The 21,383-nt window shown below is 39.0% G+C and overlaps 1 protein-coding gene across 1 annotated transcript in view; it reads left to right on the forward strand.

Annotated features, from left to right (window-relative positions):
• Nucleotides 1-21,383, forward strand: part of MTM1 (myotubularin 1) — a 119,831-nt gene that overhangs the window by 79,939 nt on the left and 18,509 nt on the right. Inside the window, exons 7-10 of the mRNA XM_017500908.2 lie at nt 6,474-6,557; nt 8,778-8,927; nt 13,049-13,237; nt 17,199-17,384. Of these exons, the coding sequence (XP_017356397.1) occupies nt 6,474-6,557; nt 8,778-8,927; nt 13,049-13,237; nt 17,199-17,384 (609 nt within the window). The remainder of the gene's footprint in view (nt 1-6,473; nt 6,558-8,777; nt 8,928-13,048; nt 13,238-17,198; nt 17,385-21,383) is intronic.

The raw sequence follows: 21,383 nt of genomic DNA on the forward strand, positions 1-21,383 counted from the left end.
TTCTTTTTTTTCAGGGCTGGCCTGCCCAGCAAGTTGGCAGCCAGGTCACTATCTGCCTGCAGAGGCTTTTCTGAGCTGCTGTGGGCTCCGCCCAGCTGCCATGTGAACTTCCCTGTAGTCTTGTTTATATGGGTGTAGTTAGAACTGCCTCAGCAATGGTGGCCTGCCTCTGTGTTGGTGGACTCTCTCTGTAATGGCGGGTTGCCTTGGCAATGGCAGGCTGCCTCAGTATTGGCTGACTACCTCCGTGGTGTTGGAGTGCCTCGGTAATGGCAGAGGCCCCTCCCCCACAGAGCTGGACAGTCCCGGGTTCAGCTGCGCTTGCTGTGAAACTCTCAATCCAGAGAGTTTCTGATTGCTGTTCTTTTGTGGGGGTGGGACTGAGCCTGATCACCTGGCTCCCTGCCTCAGAGCCTTTTTTTTTCTTTTTCAGTTGAACAGTTGACTCTATCCCGGTCGCCTGTTGAAAGGGCGCCGGGATCTGTGTGATTTCCCATGCAGTGACTCACTGCGCTGGCTTAAACAGCAGCGCTGAGATTCGTGGCGCTTTTTTTGCCCAGGAATCTCCTGGCCTCGCTCCCTGTTCAGTCCCCTCTTTAATCAGATGAATGGGTGACTTCCCGGGTCTCCAGTCACCAGCCAAAAGGGCACCTGGACCACCGCCGGCCAGGGCGCCAACAAAGCAGCCGCACAGGGCAAAGCAGCCGAGCCGACCAAAAGAACCGTGCCGGCCACAACCGCACTGGTGACCTGTGGGGCTCCTCCGCCTGGGAATCTCCTGGTCCGTGGGCAATAAAAATGTGGCGTCCACTCACCCTCTGCGCTTTCACTGGGAGCTGCAACTCTGAGCTGTTCCTAAACGGCCATCTTGGATCTTCCCCAGTCTAGATGTTTTAAGGAAATCAGTGTATCTTTATATAGGTGCTATTTAAAAATAATGGCTAATTAAGTGAAAGCTAAAATCTGTTGTCATTTCAGAGTCTTTCCCACTACAAGATACAATGATAAATGTAGCTAAATTAAAATGACAAATTATATTCTCTGTGTCAGAGCTGTTTTTATCCCTGGTATGAAATCAGAGAGTTTCATTTCAAGTTTGTCCTCTAAAATTTTTCAAATGTTACATGGTGCTATTTTTAATCCAGAAACAATGCACATGATTGCTTTTAAAAAAAAAAAGTCTCCATGTACAGTATCTGTTGACTAGTAGGGATCTAGTGAATTGTGAATTGATGAAATGCCCAAATACTAATACAGAGCAAAATTAAGGAAGATGTGACTCACTCAATTGAGGAAGATGAGGGTGGGCATTTGAGAGTATTTTCTATCAGTTTCCTGATTTTGATATTGCGCGAAAAGTTATACAAGATGTTAACAGAGGCTGGCTGAAGATTTACTTCTTGTGAATCTATAAGTATTTCAAAATAATTTAAAGAAAAAAAACTAAAGTAGCCCCCTAACAGCTTGACCACACAGAACTCTTAGGCTACATTCCTGAGAGTTCTGGTATATCCTGCATGGCCCTTCTAGGACCAAGGAAGTAGAAAGTCACCCCCTAGAGATTCTGGTTTAGTAGAGGCGAGACAGGGCACAGGCATGGACTGGCATCTGGAAAAAGCAGCCCACCTCACCCCCAATTTGGAGGCAGAGCCCTAGATAAGGACCATGCCCTAGAAAAAAGCCACGTAGAACTTACTGAAGCATCAGCTAAAAGGCGATGCACAGCAAAATATCATCTTTGTCCTAAGACTTTGCTCAATTGGAACTGAATCGTTCCTCAATTTTCCACAGGCGATGAAATGAAATTGGTACTTGGACGTGTTCATTAAGTAAGCTTTACCATTACCCATTTAGCAAACAAGATACCCTGCTTGATGGTTATAATGGAAAATACTCGAGAGCCAGTTCTCTCCGTGTGATTTAGAGTTCCCAAATTAAGGGTCAAAATTGACCCAAGGTTATATTTAAGAATAATAGTTGAAAGTGTCAACACATTAATAAAGTACTAAAAGACTCAAAGCCTTAAAGAATGTATCGTCTGGAAGAGAAAGTAAATGACAGCTAAAAACCCCAAGACATGTAACCTATTCATTTTAGGTTTTAACAATTTTGAAATTGGAGCTTTAATGAGGCTAGTAACAAGTTACCACTTGTACGGAATTTTGCACTTTTTGATAATGAGGTACAGATGAATGGGTTTTGTTATTGCTTTATTTTTGTTTTTGTAATAATACAACTTTATGTTACTCTAAGAGCTTGTATTCTCTTACTCTTTAAGAAAAAAAGGAAAATATATCTGAAAAACAAGTCTTTGTACTTTCAAGTTTAGAAAATGGTGGCATTGGCTCTTTCAGACTGCTCACCTCAGTTGAGCCAAGTAGCTTATGGAAAACAGTGGGGGTTTTTTGTTTGTTTGTTTGTTTGTTTGTTTGTTTTGAGACAGAGTTTCACTCGTTACCTAGGCTGGAGTGCTGTGGCACAATCACGGCTCACTGCAACCTCCACCTCCTGGGTTCAAGGAATTCTCCTGTCTCAGCCTCCCGAGTAGCTGGGATTACAGGCATGCGCCACCATACCCAGCTAATTTTGTATTTTTAGTAGAGATGGGGTTGCTCCATGTTGGTCAGGCTGGTCTCGAACTCCCAGCCTCAGGAGAATCGCCAGCCTTGGCCTTCCAAAGTGCTGGGATTACAGGCGTGAGCCACCACGCCCAGCTGGAAAAGTTTTTATTTATTTATTATTATTTTTTCAAGTATTTTTCTTCTTTTTTTTCTATTATACTTTAAGTTCTGGGGTACATGTGCAGATCTTGCAGGATTGTTACATAGGTATACACATGCCATGGTGGTTTGCTGCATCCATCCACCTGTCGTCTACATTAGATATTTCTCCTAATGTTATCCCTCCCCAATTCAACCACTCCCTGCTATTCCTCCCCTAGCCCTCCCACCCCACAACAGGACCCTGTGTGTGATGTTCCCCTCCCTGTGTCCACGTGTTCTTATTGTTCAGCACCCACTTATGAGTGAGAGCATGTGGTATTTGGTTTTCTGTTCTTGTGTCAGACATAGTTTTTAAAGAAAAACACCACATAGACACTACCTAGTAATGCTTTTTGAAAAATGTTTTTCTGTGTTTGTAAGCTAATTTATTTGAATGGTAAAAATAATGGTATAAGCACCCAGTCTTTTCTACCCTAAGCGCCAATGCAATATTACATGTGTTGCTATGTACTTCATGATGAGAAATATTTGGCTGTTATGTGATTAATTATTCTTCCTGAAATATTTGGGGTCCAAGCCTGGCTTTTAGCATGAAGAGTAAATTGGGAGCTGTTTTTGTCACCAATTCTCATAGGCATGTTTCGGGTTAAAGGATATCAGTTAGTTGACTCATTCTGGATATTAGTCAGAACGTGAAGTACCATTGTAGAAGTGATCTCATGAGAGAGGCCACCTGATGTGTAGTTACCATGGGGACATTGTCTCAGTCTCATGCTAATGACACACACACAAAAAAATTTAATGTTGCTTCTGTTCAGGTTCTCTTATCAAACATATTGAGGAAGTTATGGAAATTATTTTGGTTTAGGCCATATAGCTTTGGTCTTCTGATAACAATTTGGTAAACTTAGAAATTTTCATGTAAGATACAGGAATCCTGGAAGCAAAAAATAAAAGAAGGTGCTTTAACATTAGTGATTGAAAAAATAGTAATTTAGGTTGAAAATGCTGCTTGAAAGTTAATACTGATAGCATTACTACACATGATGATTTTTCTGGAAAGAAAGCTTTATCTGGGCCTTCAATTTAGGCATTTTTCTCTTTGGTTTTTAAAAGCTGCCATATTCACTTTAGCTTCATGAGAAAGATGCAAATAACTAAAAACAAACAAATGAACACAAACCATGTTGAGAAAACAAGTTCTAGGTTTTCTTCTAAAGTGACAGTTGAGCTCAATCCTGAATGTTTACCTGTGCCAAGTACTGACCAGTGTGGTATCAGATGTTCACAGTAATGATAAATTGCCAAGAGAATGCTTAGGCATGTCCCATATATTCTGTTTTTGGATAAAGAAGTGCAGCAAACATTTTAGTGCTGTTTTCACCCAAAGTCCCTCTGTGTTTAAGTTAAACTTCAGTTAACAGAAATCACTTCATTTCCCCAGTGGTACTGAATAATTAAGCATTGCTGTGGATTCAGTATCAGGTTAAAGCCTCAGTGAATTGCTTAGCCAGGTCAGCATCATTACTAATGCGTGCTTATCATGCCAGCCATCCAGAATAAATAGCACTTGGGCCTAGCGCTGCCAGAGTTGAGACCTGCAGAGTGTGCTGTGTGCCTGGGGAGGTTTGAGTAGACAACCTGGAAAGCAGTTTTTACCTTAAACCTCTTGCCGTTCACATACAGAAAACTGCTGCTGCTAAATGATGCTTTTCCAGAAATACTCTGTGTTGTAGGGGAGGGAACAACAGTGATGTTCAAAGTGATTAGACTGATGACAGAAGAAAATGGATGGGGAGGGAACTACAGAGAGGAAAAGTGCCCAGACACAGTGGCTCTGGAGAAGGTGGTTGTGCAGGGGCTGTGTGGGCATTCATATCTTCATTTGGTCAGCGAGCCTGTGTTCTGCCTCCCTCGGAACAGACACCATTCTAGTTACTGCGGATAAAGGACGTAAACAAAGCAAGTGTCTACTTTCATGGAGCCCATGTTCTAGGGTAGGGTATAGTATATGTGTACAGTGAATGAGTACATATCTAATCTGTTCAAATAGTCATAAACGATAGGGAAAATCAAATGGGAATAGGGAGTGCTGTTGTGGGGGAACATGTTTTTCTGTATGGTGTCTCGTGGCTTCTTGTCTTACTTCTCTCACTTCTCTGATCCAAGACCTTAATCAATAAGACCTAAGAAAAAATAAAATTAAGCAATTATTATTAAATGGTGCATCTGTCTCAAAAGGGAACAATGATGTGCTTATTTAAAAAAAAAAAAAAAAAAGACATGATACTAAGAAAACTCTGAATTAACTGTTCTTTGTGAATTCTGAATCAGTACCCTGGTTTCTGTGAAATTTTTCTTAGGTCTTACTGATTAAGGTTACTAGGTCAGAGACGTGAGAGAAATGTAAGACAAGAAGCCGTGAGGTAAAAGAGTTCCAGGCAGATGGAATTGAGTAATAGAAAGAAACCTCAATTTTCTATGGCTATACATATCTGTCTTAATTGTTTTTTTAATGATGTACCACAAAAAAAATCAAATTACCAGACCAAAAAAGTACCAATCAGCTTTAAACAGTATTAGTAATTGATCAGGTACAAGCCACTAAAAAGAAAGAAAGAAAGGAAGAAAAAAGGCCTTTGTAGCTGCAGATGGCAGACAGCTGTGTAAGCCATTGGAAGAACTTCAACCTTTACTCCTAGCAAAGTGGAAAGCTGCAGGACGATTTGAGGCAAGGAAAGGACTTGATCTGACCTGTGTTACGACACTGTCACTCTGACTTAAGAGGTATAAAGATGAAAGCAGGGGAGCAGTTAGGTTTTTGTCATCAACCAACTGAGAGATGGTGGAGGCTTGGACTAGGGTGGTAGCCATGTGGTGACAAGGATGAATCCAAGGTTTTCAGCTCAATCAGCTGGAAGGACGTGCTGTCATGTACTGTAATGGGGAGACTATGGGAGGAGCAGGACTGGGTAGGGGAAGCCAAAGGTGTTTGGCTTTGGATGTGTTAACTTCAGAGTTCTCCAGAATCCTCTTAGGCAGTCTGATGCCTAAGGGGTGGTAGAGTGGACACTTGGATAGCCAAGTCTGGAATTCAGAGGGGATTGCTGGAGAATGATAGATACTTAGTAGTCACTAAGGTATGGATGGTATTTGAAGCTATCAAATTTATCAGCAGCACCTTGAGAGTGAGTATAAATAGAAAGGAGATGAAACGTCTGATTCCTGCCATTTCTCAGAAACCAGGGCATTGATTCAGAATTCACAGGGAACAGTTAATTCAGAGTTTTCTTAATATCCTGTGTTTTTTTTTTAATAAATACGTCATTGTTCCCTTTTGAGACAGTTGCACCATTTAATAATAATTCCTGAATTTTATTTTTCTTCCTTTCCTTCTTTCTTTTTAGTGGCCTGTACGTGATCATTTGCTAATACTAATACTGTTTAAAATTGATAGGCACTTTTTGATCTGATAGTCAGATTTTTGGTGGAACGTCATTAAAAGAACTATTGGGAGAGATATTCAGAGGCATAGAAAATTGAGGTTTCTTACTATTACTCAAGATAGAAGTTAGCACAAGTCTGATCTGAGTTTTCCACTGTTTTTGTTATAAGTCTTGGTTTGGGTTGTAACTTCATGGTCAGCAAATCTGGTGAAATTTATTTTGTGAGAAATCAAAGGATGTACTATAACAGTAGACTATTCCTTCACACTGAACTTTAAATTATTTATTTATTTGCCTTTTCTAGCCATTATTTGCATTTTTAAATGAAGAAAAGTTTAATGTGGATGGATGGACAGTCTACAATCCAGTGGAAGAATACCGGAGGCAGGTAAGTTGTTAGATGCTATTGTCTGGTACATGATGAACCTGAAACATGCATTATGACACTATGTCATCAGCCATCTTCTGAGAATCAGCGACATCCTTACTAAATATCTTTTCAATGGTAGTGGTATTATCCACATTTTGTACAATATATCTCATTCTATCTATCACTGTGTAACTTAAAAGCTCATTCCATTGCTATATTCAAGCTGCATTGAAGCTGGATGAATAAATTCTATTTCCTTCCTATGTGAAGAACATCAATTTTGTGGTGTTTATGAAATGAATTAAATACTTAGGATTTAGAAAAGTCAAACATTTTAGATGTTATACTTTAGGACTTCATGTATATGCATGTTTGGGAGCTTAACTATTACTGGCAGTTAGATTTAAATTATATTCATTTCAGTTTGCAGATTCAAATGAATTAGAACTGTTTTCCTGTAATGATGCCTTTTTCAAGAAAGCTTTGATGAGTGTACATTATAATTGCCTTTGCTGCTCTCTTATATGAATGTCACCTAATGCATGTTTATTTGCTATAATAAAGGCAAAAGGTTTGGTTTCATGTTGCTGTTCAGGGACAAATGTCTCTTGCAGTATTTTTGTGAAGGGAATTCTGTGCATAATATGTAACAAGAGCCACAGTTTGACCTCTGGTATAACCAAATCTGTAAACAGCTATGAGTTGTGCAGTGGGATTATTCACAATTCTTGTTCTACAAAGCTCTTAAGGTAATTGAAAATTTTTGTTGAATGAGCTTTGAGAATCAGATCAAGCCCATTTGCTTTATATGAAAAGGTAGTGAATATAAAGTAAAACCATAGAACCCTATACTTGAGAAGAACTATCTAGTCACCACCTTCACCATGAAAAACCTGGATTCATTTCCTTTTTTAGTCTTAATCAGTGGTTTGCATATTCATGAACAGATTTGACGCTCTGGAATTTGGGTGCAGGAGATTAGCTCTAGAACACATGTGAGGTAGTATACCTGTTGTTTCCATAAGTCACGTTTAGACTGCTGAGTTTTCTAAGGCTGTGCACTCCTCCCATTTTAATGGCCTCCGTTCTGGACTAGCTACTGAGGTGGAAGAAGGACCATGAAAACATTTTGCATGTTTTGGAGACCTCTGTAAATGATGTATTAAAATATTTTTACCGTATTTTTGAAGTGTTATTGATAACATTAAGACCTTTTTTAGTTCAAAGCTTCTAGCTCGAAACAAAACAGTTCCTGTTTTTCAGATTGCATGCGTATATGAACTGTTGAAGGTATTTTGTTTTAGACTGCCATTATATTCAATCTTTTTTTCTTATAACTTTCTGATGGGACTTATAACTGTCTAATTGGACTCAGCATCAGACTCAACATCTGTTTGGTCCGTGGTCTCTAGGGCCAGACCTAAAGAAAAGGTACAATGTCTGTCCCCAAAGCAAACACCCACATAGCTCACTTTCATGTGTGTATCTGTGCATTTGTGAGAATGGGGAGAGAATATTCCACCACCTCTGGATCTTTTCCATACAAAATACAATTTTGTGGGGAGATGATAGGATGGGAGGTGTCCTCTGTGTCTCCCTGTCACATTAGCAATATGCTTAAAATGCAAATGACTGTATTTCTCACACAACCTATAGGGCGATCATCAATTCTGAACAACTTGATTGAAAAAAATCTCATCGGAGGTGGCGAAATGAGCCTCCCCAGAGGGGTTTTCCTTTACTTCCCCTCTGTGATTTTCTTCATGAGCTTAGCCTCTTTCCAGTTTGGAGCAGACTGAAGCATTCACTCTATTTTGAGCAGGGAGAGGAAGTTGCCTGATCTCTTTTCTACCCTCAGTTAGACCCAGATTAAGATAAAGCAGGGTACTTTTTTAGGGGGTGGGAGGGGTGCATGGGTGGGGGACGAACTTGGGTTTATCTGTGTGGTACAGGTAGTAAAGAATATGTGAACACAAAATAAAGGAAGATCTTGAATTCAAGAGAATCTGTATTTACAAAATATAGTTTAGAACTGTAAAAACCACCAGTGTTTCGTCTTGTGTTCTTACGTTGTCTGGATTATTGATTTGGCACCCTTATTATAAATAGGTAGACTGTCATCACCCTGTGGTCAAAGAGGCATGTGCACATATTGCTAGAAGCAAGAAAAGAGGCCCAAGGCCAAATTCAGAGATGAAGTCAAGCAATACTGACTTGAACTTTCTTTTTTCCTCACAGGGCTTACCCAATCACCATTGGAGAATAACTTTTATTAATAAGTGCTATGAGCTCTGTGACACTTACCCTGCTCTTTTGGTGGTTCCTTATCGTGCCACAGATGATGACCTCCGGAGAGTTGCAACTTTCAGGTCCCGAAATCGAATTCCAGTGAGTACTGCAGTTAACGTTTCTCTCGAAGAGCACTTGTTAGTCCGTAAGAATGGTGGTTGTATAACTTAGAGAAATGGTCCTTTTGGAATTCTATCCCAAAAAATACCTACCAAGTGCTTTCTGAGTGCAAAGCACCGTACCAAGTTGGAGAAGAAGTGTGCTGTCACCTGCCTTCTAGGAGCGTGCAACTAAGGATCAAGAATGAATGCAAGTAAAGAGCCCTCTACCAGAGAAGGGCTGCAAGTAGTGCTGTCGTATGGCAACCAAGTGCTGTGTGGAAGGAAGCAAGGAATGACAGGCTCTTGTGGCTTTTGTCTTTATGGCACAATACGTGTTATAAGATAGGCTCTTGATAAATGTCAGGTAAATCATGCTGGAAAGAACACACTGTCGTCTTATACAGTGTGTCAGCACAGACTTTGACATATACTCACCATGAGCTCATCCCCATCACCTTTGCAGGCTTCCCCAGTATTATTGTCTAACTGGAGTCAAGTACAGATTATCCCAGACAGTATCCATACAGTATCATTGCACCTAGTTCACAAAGCTCTTGTTTGGTCCTTAAATATTAAAGGGCATGTCCTGCTATCTAACACTGACAAACATTGACTAAAAATCTATGTATTTTCTCCTAATTTTCATGGTCTGTCATAAGTATATTGGGTTTTCCCCCAATATTAGTAAATGTTTAAAAACAAAGGTTGAAGAAATTAAGATTTAATGTCACCTTGCCTTTTTCAAGTCTAGACGATTTTTTTCCTTAAAAGGATATTTGCATGAAACTTTTGCATTCTGTCAACCTAATATGAATTGTAATTTTTTAAATTCACTTGTTATACACTTCTAGCCATAAAACTGCAGAAGTGATGCTGTGTTCTCAGTGTACCACCTCAGGAGACATGCTGTTGATTTGTCCCATTATTAGTGATGTTAATTGGATTATTCTGCTAAGGTAGCATCTGTCATGTTTTTCCACTGTAGCATTATTATTTTACCTGTTAAATTAATAAATGCCTAATGGAATGATTTTTTTAAAATTCACTTGCTTCTCTAGTTAGTAGTGTCCGTTCATATCTTCATGATATAAATTGTATTTGAAAGCATGTTCTTTAGCTCATGTTGTTAGAACATGGTGCTAATGAAGCTAGGGTTACAAGTTCAGTCCTCTGTGCTCTGTTTGGACCTGTTCTTTTATACCATAGCCACAGACTACACCCCTACCCTGGCTAGCTGTCTTGCTAATGCATGCCTTGCCCACAAGGACAACTGGGCTAGGGGAGCATGACTCAGTTTTGTTCATGTATTCATTCAGTTCATATTTATTGAGCATCTACTGTGACACTTGTGTATGTGGCTGAATTCCATGGGATTTGGAACAGGAGAGAAAATTAAACAACTGTGCCTTTTCCGCCATGCTTGGTTGCCATCTTGATCCAGTAGTCCCCATTATTCTGAGTGAATGAGTAGCCACTGTAGCACAGATGGATAATTATTATCCTTCTTACTTTATCATGGCCACCAATTTGTATTCATTTTTCCTAAAATAGTTTTGTGGGAAAGACTAAGCTCCCTATCACCTCTACATATTTACAGATCTACTATTAGGTACTATTAACATGGTAATATGTCATTTTCAGGATGTTTTCTAACCACCTGACTGTTGACTAAGTTTCAGAGCTTTGCTTACACTGAGAGAACATACATGCCTTTAATGTGAAATCATTAATATCTGATAGTCAGTTATTTTTATAAAAGGTCATGTAAAAATGCAAAAGGAAGTGACGGGAGAAAGATCTTATTTTGCATATAAATAAGATACAAATTATAATAAAATATCACCGGGTAGCGAAATAACCCATGTGCATTAAATGTTCTCATTAATGGATATGTATTCTCTTGTTCTCAAACAGATTTGTCTTAATTTTATGAGTTTTTCGTGTACAAGTAATGCATATTCATTTTAAGCATTATAAAAAATACCGATAAGCAAAAAGGAGTCTGCCACCTAGTGAGAACCAGTGTTAACATTTTGGTATATATCCTTCCAGACTTCCTTCTAAGCATATGTATATATTTGGAAAAAATGAAATTATTCTATAATTTGTGTCTCAGTCTACTTTTTCTACCTAGCAATATCTTGTAAACAACTTCCCATGTTGCTAAATATGATCTGCTCATATGCCAATGTATAGATGTACCACAATTTATTTAATCAGTTTTCCATTGTGAGACATTCAGCTTCTGTTTAATCTTTGGCTACTATATGCAATGCTGTGATAAACATCTTTCGGTGGTTAGGTATTTGTGTACCTCCTTAATTATCTATGGCTTCTAGATATTAATTTTAATAATAATGTAATACAGTGCTATATACTGTAAAAGCACTCATGTTAGTTGACACTGTGAAATGAACATTATTTGTACCTAATTAGCTCTACAATAAGTATCCTTCTTAAAAAGTAGTAAGAATCCCCACTGCTGCAAAGAAATTAAGAGGTAAAACAACTCAGAAGAGTAGCATTTCCTAACATGCACCACAAAGAGAAGAGGGGTAGGAGGAGAGAGGCCATTGCCTATGGCCCAACTGAAATTTGCAACTTCATGAGGGTCTTTCTGAAATAATAAATCTTTTAAATGTGTAGGAAATTGCTCCTTTAAAGTGATCTCATGTCTCTTGTCTCTCTTGATACCAGGGCCATAGGAGGAAGGCAAGGCAGATCTCATATGTGCTGTGCATTGTAGACTGGAGGGTGGAGGTTTACGTCCCACTAGTACCTTCTCCAAGGCTCCCAGTTCTGAGCCTTTGGACTCTTAGGGCAGGGCCTACAATGTGCTTTTAATTGGTCTCTACCATGGTGCAAAGACTCAAATATTTGTTCTGAGAATGAATATTATTGTTGTATATTTTTTTCTTAATAACCTGTTGTCATTATTATAAACACTAATTTTTATAAACATCAGTGTTTGTCATTTGCCATTGTGGCACAGGTAATGTCAGAGACATCAGGGAATTTGGTGTTATGTTGAGTGAGCCCACATGGTTGTGCTTCTTTAGTTCTTAGTGTCTGCATTTTGTAGTTTTTGTTAACTGACTTTCCTGGCTGCTGGGCCTGTCTCTATAAGCTAACACAAGCAAGTGTTTATTGCAGACTTTTTGGGCATTCTTCTTCAGGCCACCCAGCAACCCTATGAGATTATATTATTCTCTCCATTTTATGGAAGAGGTAAAGGGAAGCCAGAGAAGCTGCGAGTGAAATGCCTGAGGTTAGAGCCATGGCAGAGATGGCACTAGACCCCAAAGTCCACATTGTCGCCCACTGTGCTGCAATTCTCCAGCTCCCCATTTTTAACAGCTTCACTGAGATCTACTTCACATACCAAACAATTCCCCAACTGAAGTGTACAATTCTGTCATTTTTGGTATATTACATTTTAGCTACCTTTTACACATATTACTTTTTACATGCTATGAGCTTGGAAATCAGGGAGCAAATGTACTAGACTTGTGTATAAAATTACAGAAAACAGGTTCTGAATCAGGGCTTGATGAGGTCTCCTAGGTATTGGATGTCCACACTGCACTGTGGTGACGAGCAGATCTTCGCTCTTTGGGCTGTCCTGAGATCTGTTTTGCCCCCCTCGGGTTTTCTTCCCTCCTGTGCTAGATTCTACAATTGAGACTGTCGGAAAAATGATCTATAGACATGAGTTGCTATTATGAGAAACATATTGTACCACAGACGGTTTGCTCTACCTCTCACTGTTTGCCAAAGCTGCTTCTATATGATAACAAATCCAGTGCAAGGTACATAATTAAAATGGGATCACATTTTCAGTTTCCTTTAAGTGATACAACTATTTTTGGGTAAGCGTTTAATTTCTATTAGATGTGCTGATTAAGAAAAAACTGGTAATTGTACTTGTTTCTGAATTATCATATTATTAAATGCATGTCTCTGGGCACACTCAGACAGTGAGATTACAGGTGAACAAATATTCTATTTTAGCACAATCACATTCACTTCTTGATAATTGTTAGTGCTTTACTGTTTTGCAGTTTTGTTTTCTTGGAGATTTGTTTTCTTGACAGCTTAAACTTTCTGACCTAACCATAGGTGCTGTCATGGATTCATCCAGAAAACAAGACGGTCATTGTGCGTTGCAGTCAGCCTCTTGTCGGTATGGGTGGGAAACGAAATAAAGATGATGAGAAATATCTTGATGTTATCAGGGAGACTAACAAACAGATTTCCAAACTCACCATCTATGATGCAAGACCCAGCGTAAATGCAGTGGCCAACAAGGTGAGTGGACTTAATGATATGATCGGCACGTAGCTGACGTACAGATTGTAGTGTTTTCTGTGAATGTTTTTGTCATGGTATAGAAGCACATGGGTTTAAATTAATAGTTAAGAAAACCAGTTCTCTTAAATAGGAAATAATTGTAATCACAAAACTAAAACAAAATTGAATACACTAAAATCAAATGCAAATAAACTCTAGGTAAATAGGCACGTCTAGACTGTAATGAAGTTGGGTTTTGGCCAGAACCTTAGGCAGGCAAAAGTTAGATTCTCTTTAAAGCTCTTTCAGCTGTGGATGATCACTCATTGTGTATACTATTGAGGCATATGGGAGGAGTTATGGGAAGCTGTAATTATTAAAATACTAAATTTGTATGCTTACCCAGACACTCCCTCTTCCATACCCATATATACTGACATATATGTATTCTCATTTACATAAGAGAATTCAAGAAATGAGTAGATCCATGTACATAAGTTTTCCAAGCACAAATATATACATAAAGTTGACCGTTTTTAAAGAAGTCTGTCTCAATTGACTTTTTGCCCTAAGCAGAATATGCTGGATGCACTTTGATGGGTCATGATGAACGTCAGCAACTGCATAGTGTTGCTTCAGAAGCTGCTGCAAGGCGTGCGGCCTTTTGCTCCTACACTGAATGGCCCCAGATTGATGTACATTTTGTGTTCTGTTTTTCTTTTTTGTTGTTTTTCTTCTCCTCCCACCATTGCTGTCACCTTCAAATGCCCTCCCCAAGTTGCTCACTCTCATTCCAACTTTCAGATTTTTTGTTTCTCATCAGCTGTAGGCTAAAATTTCATCATCTTTAATACATTGCTTACCCTGAGGTCTTTTGTAAAGCATCTTCAGTTATTCGGAACATAAGACAAGAACCAGAAAGCAAAACAAGTTCTTGAGCAGCTCAGATAGGTGCAGCAGCTTCCTAATAGAGTCTGTGATGTCTGTCTGGACTAGGATGTGTCAGACTGCATGTGTGCGGAGCTCAACTCTTCATTATTTGTACACAGGTCTTCTATTCGACACGTTTAATCCTGGGCTACCTCCTCATCCCCATGCATGCTTTTGAACCAGCTGTTTGTTACTACTGTTGTTTTTTTTGTCTAGAAATGATTTTGAAATTATATGTAAAGCAATCAGTAAGTTAAATTGACAAGTAAATTAGGAATTGTAAGTGAAACACCTAGGAAATCAAATATAAATCTAAATATCTTCTTGGATTGTCTTTAATTTTATATATCTCTGTTATTATCTTTCATACATAATTCAGAGTGAATATATATATGTATATATAAAGCAATTTTTCATGTACATATTTAGCCTGAAATAGATATGATATAGTACTACAATATAGTATTTACAAAGAGTATTTTAGAATATTAAAATGTATGAAATGGATACACTAATTGTATTAACTCTAAAGCTCATTATAGCAATAGAATTCTTGACCGCCTTTTTAACACTCAGGAAACAAGCCTCTATTTTCTAGTCCTCTTAGGAGTCAAAGGAAGGAAAATATCAAGGAAAAAGCCTAAGCTTTACAGATCTCTGTCATTCTTTTAGAAAGCTCACTCGTGTCCCCCTCCCTCTGCTGTGTCTCTCCGCTAGTCGTCTATATCCATAGCAACAGGCCTGTAGACCTTTACATGATGGTCCTAGGTAATCTATGTTGTTCTTTTTTGTTGAAGAAAGGAAAACCAAAAAAGAACACTTCAAAAGTAACCAGAGACGTAGAATTCAAACTTTTGGGAACTCAGTGTGTGCTTGACTAATTGATTATTGCCCTTTCTGACCTTCTGTTCTTCTTGGACCTAATTGTTCCTCCCTTATGGATATTTAGAAATTTACACTCCCAGATGCAACAAGCAACGGCACATCATTTTAAATTAAACAAAATCCAGGGACCGGTAAGATCTAGCAGCGAGCCGCTTCTATTTTTGTGACAGTACATTGTGATGAATTAATGTGGAACTGTGCTAATGTTTGTTTTCACCAGAAACATTAGCAATGAGTAATAAAGTACATTTTTCCTTTTTTTTCACTTATTATTTTCAGTTTTATGAAGGGAACTCCAGTATCAAGAATCTCTTTGAAAATCGCTATAACTATTGAAAAACCACATGTGTAGAGAAGCAGGTCATCTGTCTGTGGGAGGGAGACGTGTGACTGCATTATAGGCTTGCAGATTGAGCAAAACAGGCTGGCCATTTCCTCCCGGACCCTGTGCCGTGCCTGCATTTTGCAAAAGTGACTGCTACTTGGAGCGAGCATCTCTTGAGTTCTTCCCCAAGGCATAGATAACCAGTAAGAGGGGCAAGTGGCTCACTTAAATAATAAATTGCTTATTTATTAGCTAATAACTTTTTTAAACAACACTGTGAATGTTTACTGTCTACTTACTAGTAATGCTATTTACAGCAAGCTCTAAAGAAATATTTCTGCCTAAGCATATTTTCTTGCCTGGGATCTTTGGAGACCAAGATCTCTGGCTTTTAACAAAGGTTTCTAGGTTTGAAACTTAAATGGATCATAGTCTTACCTCTGCAGGAAATCTTTTTCTGTGACTAACCTCAGAAAAAAAAACCTGTTTCTTTGGCCCTTCTATACGTGGCTATAAGCTTATATTCCTTCTGTTGTTAATAATAAAGAGAAAAGAGGCATATTGTAGCTATGGCACATTTGTCTGGTGACTTCTCCTTTCCGCTTCAACCCCAGGCAGATGTTTCCCTGTTCTCTTCTACAGGCACTCTGGAGTTGGTATAATATTGCTTTCTTTGCAAGTCTCAGAACTGTTGGACTTTCTTAAAGGGCCAAAGGCCACATGTCCTATGCCATTTCAAAACATTTAAGCAGAATGCAGCCAGATTCCTAAATGAAACCATAGCATCTGTTTTTGTCAGTGTAGAAAATGGGCACTCTTCACCATGGTGTGAAGATGAACCAAAGCCTGCCCTGGCAAGTTAATACTTGTAGGTACTACAATAGGTGGTAGCCATCTTGTCTCCTTTTGAAATCGTTTATTCTTTCAGAGCTCACTATGTGCAGTCTCTGTCATTGGTGTTTGCATAGCAGAGAAATAGTTGTGGGTTAGTAGAAAAAATTCAAGCTTTGAAGCCAGACTTAGACTTAAATTCCACTTATTACCTATGTGACTTAGGGGATAGTTAACTAGCATCTCTGAGTTCCTGTTTCCTCATTTGCAAAATGAGGAGAGTAATACCTATCTTGCAACATTGCTGAAGAGATAAAATCATGTAAAGCAAGAAGCACAATGCCTGGGATGTCATAGGGGTTCATTAAATAGTGGCTGGCATTAGCTATTATAATAGAGTGTGGTTCCTTTAATAGTGTGAGACCTCAGTAGTATTATCCCCTTTTTTACAGGAAAGGATGTTGGGGCTCAGAAATGTTAAATGCCTTGCCCCAGATCATAGGGCAAGGAGAAGCTGAAGCTGAGCTATCAGCCTGGGTCTGACTCCAAGGCCTGTTGTTTTCCTCTAATGCATCACGTCCTACGTGAGTGCTGTAAAGAGCCGGAGGTGCCTGCTGCCGCCTCAGTCTGGCAGCCTCCCCCCTCCTCCCTGAAGAGTACTATCAGAGCGACAAAACTAATGGAGAACGAGGACCTTTCACAGCCTGCTTTTGCCTTTCCAGATCCAGAAGAAGAGCGATTAATTATAGAGCATTTTGAGGATGATTTTTTTCCTTAGGAATACAGATTCCCCAGGAAATTGCCAGCCTTCTGTCTTTTTTTCAGCTCAAAGTATGACTAATGTTTTTGAGACTTAGTGTTGGCGAGGAAGTCAAGTCACATCAATTATTCATTTAAATTGGTGGGTTTAGGGTTATTTGGAGAACAAATAATTTTAGAAATATTTGTGTAAGTTTCTAATGAAATAAAAGACTCAAATGATTGTTTGTGTTTCATATTGTTTCTTAGGCAACAGGAGGAGGATATGAAAGTGATGATGCATATCATAACGCCGAACTTTTCTTCTTAGACATTCATAATATTCATGTTATGCGGGAGTCTTTAAAAAAAGTGAAGGACATTGTTTATCCTAATGTAGAAGAATCTCATTGGTTGTCCAGTTTGGAGTCTACTCATTGGTTAGAACACATCAAGGCAAGTATATTTTGTAAAAATATTTGCGTATATAAGAAAAGAATATAATTGTTTAGTGGAATGGAGATATTTTTTAATTCCTTAAAAAATGGACATTGAAGGATAAACTTAGTAGTAGAGGACTACATTTGACAGTTTTATATTGCTTTATAATTTGCTTACCTAAATTAAAGATTTCACATCATCACTCCAGAATATTTTTAGAGTTTGCAAAGACATCCATTTCCATCTTTCAGTATTAAGTTGTTCAGTCTTTCATGCAGGTTTATTTAGGAATAGCTGATTTATTATCTAACCATTACTGGGTATGACCTCTTTGGACCTAGATAGAGGTTGTTGTTGCTTTTTTGAAACTAATCTCAAATGACTTATTTTAAAGAATTGATTTTGTGTTTTATTATTTTCAATCCTTTATCCTGATAAAGGCATCAATAATTCTCCACTTTTTAAAAAGTACTTGAAGTGATCTGAGGGAACTAACACTTTTAGAAACCAATTAGTTCTGTAAACAAAAAACCAGCTTTAATTTATAGGTGAGTTATTAAGATATATTATTCAGTCAAATTTTGTTTTCCAACTTGATGGAAATCTTATTTTTATTTTGCCTTTCATTTTTTTATGAATTGTCATCCTGACCAATGAATTGCAGAAAAAAAAACTGATTGTGGCAACTAAATATAATGTGATACCTGGATGGGATCCTTAAACAGAAAAAGGACATTAGGTAAAAATGAAGGAAATCCAAATAAAGTATGAACTTTATTAATAATAAGTTAATAATGTATAAATATTGGTTCATTAGTTATGACAAATGTACCATACAACATGACATGCCATAGTTGTGATCAGCGTAAGATGTCCAATAAGAAGAAAAACTGGATTGGGTATGTGGGAACTTCTATATTACTTTTACAATTTTTCTGTAAATGTAAAACTATTGTAAAATAAAAAATTTTATTTTGTTTTTTATGTTAGACCTTGTGAATGGGAAAATGGTATATTTAAGGAGGTTCATATATGATTGAAGAGATGATAGGTATATGTAAAAAGAGACATAATGTATGGCAAACTCAGTAGAAGGAACATTCCCTTTGCGATTTGGTGGGATTTGAATCTGGTCCTTGAAGAAAGTGGAAGGATGGGGGAATCCATTCTAGAGAAAGAAGTGTAAGTGGGATGGAATTAGGAAGAGTAAGGATTTCCGTAGTTGCAGGTTAATCTACAAACCTGCAGAACCCAGATGAACAGGGGCTTGACTGTCAGGTTAGGCTGTTGGGAGCCCCCAGAGGTTTTGTAATAGCAGGGTATTTTAGGAAAATGTTCTGTCAGCTGCTTATAGAATAGATAGGAGAGGAAAGGAAGAGAAAACAGAACTATTTTAAGAGTGCAAAGATGGGAGTAGTAATGGCCTAGTTTGAATGCTACCAGTGTGGCAGTGAGGGGACTATGAGAGCAATAGACATGTTTCCAAGGGAGGGCCTGTGGTACTTGATGATTAGCTAGGTGCCAGGTCTAAAGAAATGTAGAATGACACCAAGAAGGTGAGTCTGGCTAGCTGAGAACAGCATGCCACCATTTGCAGATGAAGGGTAATCCTGATTGGGACCTTGGGCAAGAGAAACACCATGCATTTGGAATAGTGGTGGGCCATCCACCTGGTTGTGTCTAACAGGCAGGTTCTCTGCAAAGTAGAACCCAAAATAGAGACTTAGGACTGAGATGTCTGTTTGGCAGTCAGCTGTTGGGCAACAAGCACAAACAAAGCCCTTTAATGTGGATTCTGAGAGAGGTTGTGTGGGGAAAAGATCAGAGGACTTTGAGTGGAGCTTTGGGCCTCTTTGTATGCAGGGCAGGAGGTGAGAAGTGGAGCTCAGTGAACCAGGCATAAGAGAGAAATCCATCAAAGGAGAATATTGGAAGGTAAAGAAAGGATCTTAAGAAAGTGTCAGTGATACCTGAAGGACGTTTCTTAGCAAGGTCCTTGATGACCTTGGGGGTGTCTAGTGATGTGGTGGGCGTGAATGAGAAAATAGAGGTAGTGAATATAGACTTTTCTTTTCAAGAGAGAGGGAGTTAAGGAAGGGGGAAGTGTTGAGGACCATATGACTATGAGAAGGGCTTTTCAAGTCATGGGAAGCTTCAGCCTGTTGTGTAGACAAAGAGAAAATACTTCAGGAATTTTTTAAGGGAAATAATCACACAGGTCTGAAAAGATGAATATACTAGAATGCTTATGATAGTGGAAAAACAGAACCAGCATGGTGGCTCATGCCTGTAGCCCCAGGGCTTTGGGAAGTCAAAGCAGGAGGATCACTTGAGCCCAGGAGTTTGAGACCAGCCTGGGCAATGTAGCGAAAGCTGCCTCTTACAAAACTAAAAAACAAACAGACAAAAAATAGTCAGTTGTAGTGGTGCACAACTGTAGTCCCAGCTACTCAGGAGGCAGAAGCAGGAGGATTGTTTGAGCCCAGAAATTTTCAGGCTGCAGTGACCTATTAATATGATTGTGATACTGCATTCCAGCTGCGTGACAGAACAAGACCCCATCTCTTAAAAAAAGTGGAAAAGCATTGGAAACAACCTAAATGTACAAAAAAAGTTATACGTATACAGAGTTTAGAAAGGTATCCATCAATATGTGAATAATTATTTCTGAGTCATTAGGCCTATGTTTTCTGCATTTTTTTTTCAGGGAATATATATTACTTTCACAAATAAGATAAAAATATTTTTTTAAAGAGAGAGCATAGGTACAGGAGTTATTGGCAAGGTGGCTCAGCTGCTACTCGGAGCTAGATAGAAGGAAGAGAGACTGGGTGAAAGTAGGTCTTATTGAATGGTTCAGATGTCTGAGGAAGTTAGGAGGGAAGGCCATCTACAAAAGATGAAGTTCCCACTTAAGGAATGTGGAAAATGTTTTAAGAGATCTCTCTGAGGTTTTATAGTTTTGTCTATAGCAAAGGGGATATGAAAGAAACTGTCACTGTCCTCTGCGGAAACCAAAGGAGGTACCAGGAGACTGGGGAATCAAGGTGGACACTTGTAGCGATATCTGACTCATGGCTTCTCAGGCATCAGTCACATCATAGCAATTCAGACAGTGGAGCAGAGTTGTGGATAGCCTTGAGTTGGACCTTGAATACTGGATGGAATATTTCGGCTACATTCCCTCTGTAAGCCCTAGGGGAAAATCCATTTCTTGCCTCTTTCAGCTTCTTGTGGCCACATCATTCCATCCTCTGCCTCTGTGGTCACATTGCCTTCCCCTCTTCTGCCTGTGTAAAATCTCCCTCTGCCTCTCTCATATCAGGATTTGTGTGATGTAATTTAGGCCCCCGTGGATAATCTGGAATAATCTGTCATCTCAAAATCACTAACTTGATCACATCCACAAAGTCCCTATTACCATGTGAGATAGTATTCACAGGTTCCAGGGATTATGACCTGGACATCTTTGGTGACCATTATTCAGCCTCCTACACTGTCTTATAGCCCTGGGTCTGCTGACAGGTGGCATGGCCATTACTAACCTGTAATCTGGTGAAATGGTGTCACTACTCAATGCATGAAACCAGGACAAGCCTTTTGCAATGAGAAAATTACCATCCTTAGCATGCCTCTCAAATCCTCATTACAGTTCACCGACAGCCCTGGCAGGGTAGAAGGCGGACTCTGTGATATCTGGAGGTTGTAGTTCCTCTTTGTCCTTTTCAATACAATTCTCTTCCCCTATGGTCCTTCATCTTTTAAAGCGTCATATTATTTTGGGCATCTTGGATGGCAGCTAGCCCTCACTGAGCCTATGCTCAATGTCAGCACTTTATGGGAAGTATCCTTTAGTCCAAGACAAGCTACTGGGGATATCACTCATTTCTTCACAGTAGAGAGAAAGAAACCATGGTTACTCAGTTGGCCCAAAGCATGAGATATCAAAAGTGGAATGAGGTTTTAGGCCCAGGTTTTCGGCCATAGAGCCAGTGCTCTTAACATCGTGATGTA

This window comes from Cebus imitator, unplaced genomic scaffold, assembly GCF_001604975.1.
Source record: "Cebus imitator isolate Cc_AM_T3 unplaced genomic scaffold, Cebus_imitator-1.0 Scaffold273, whole genome shotgun sequence".
NCBI lineage: Eukaryota > Metazoa > Chordata > Mammalia > Primates > Cebidae > Cebus > Cebus imitator.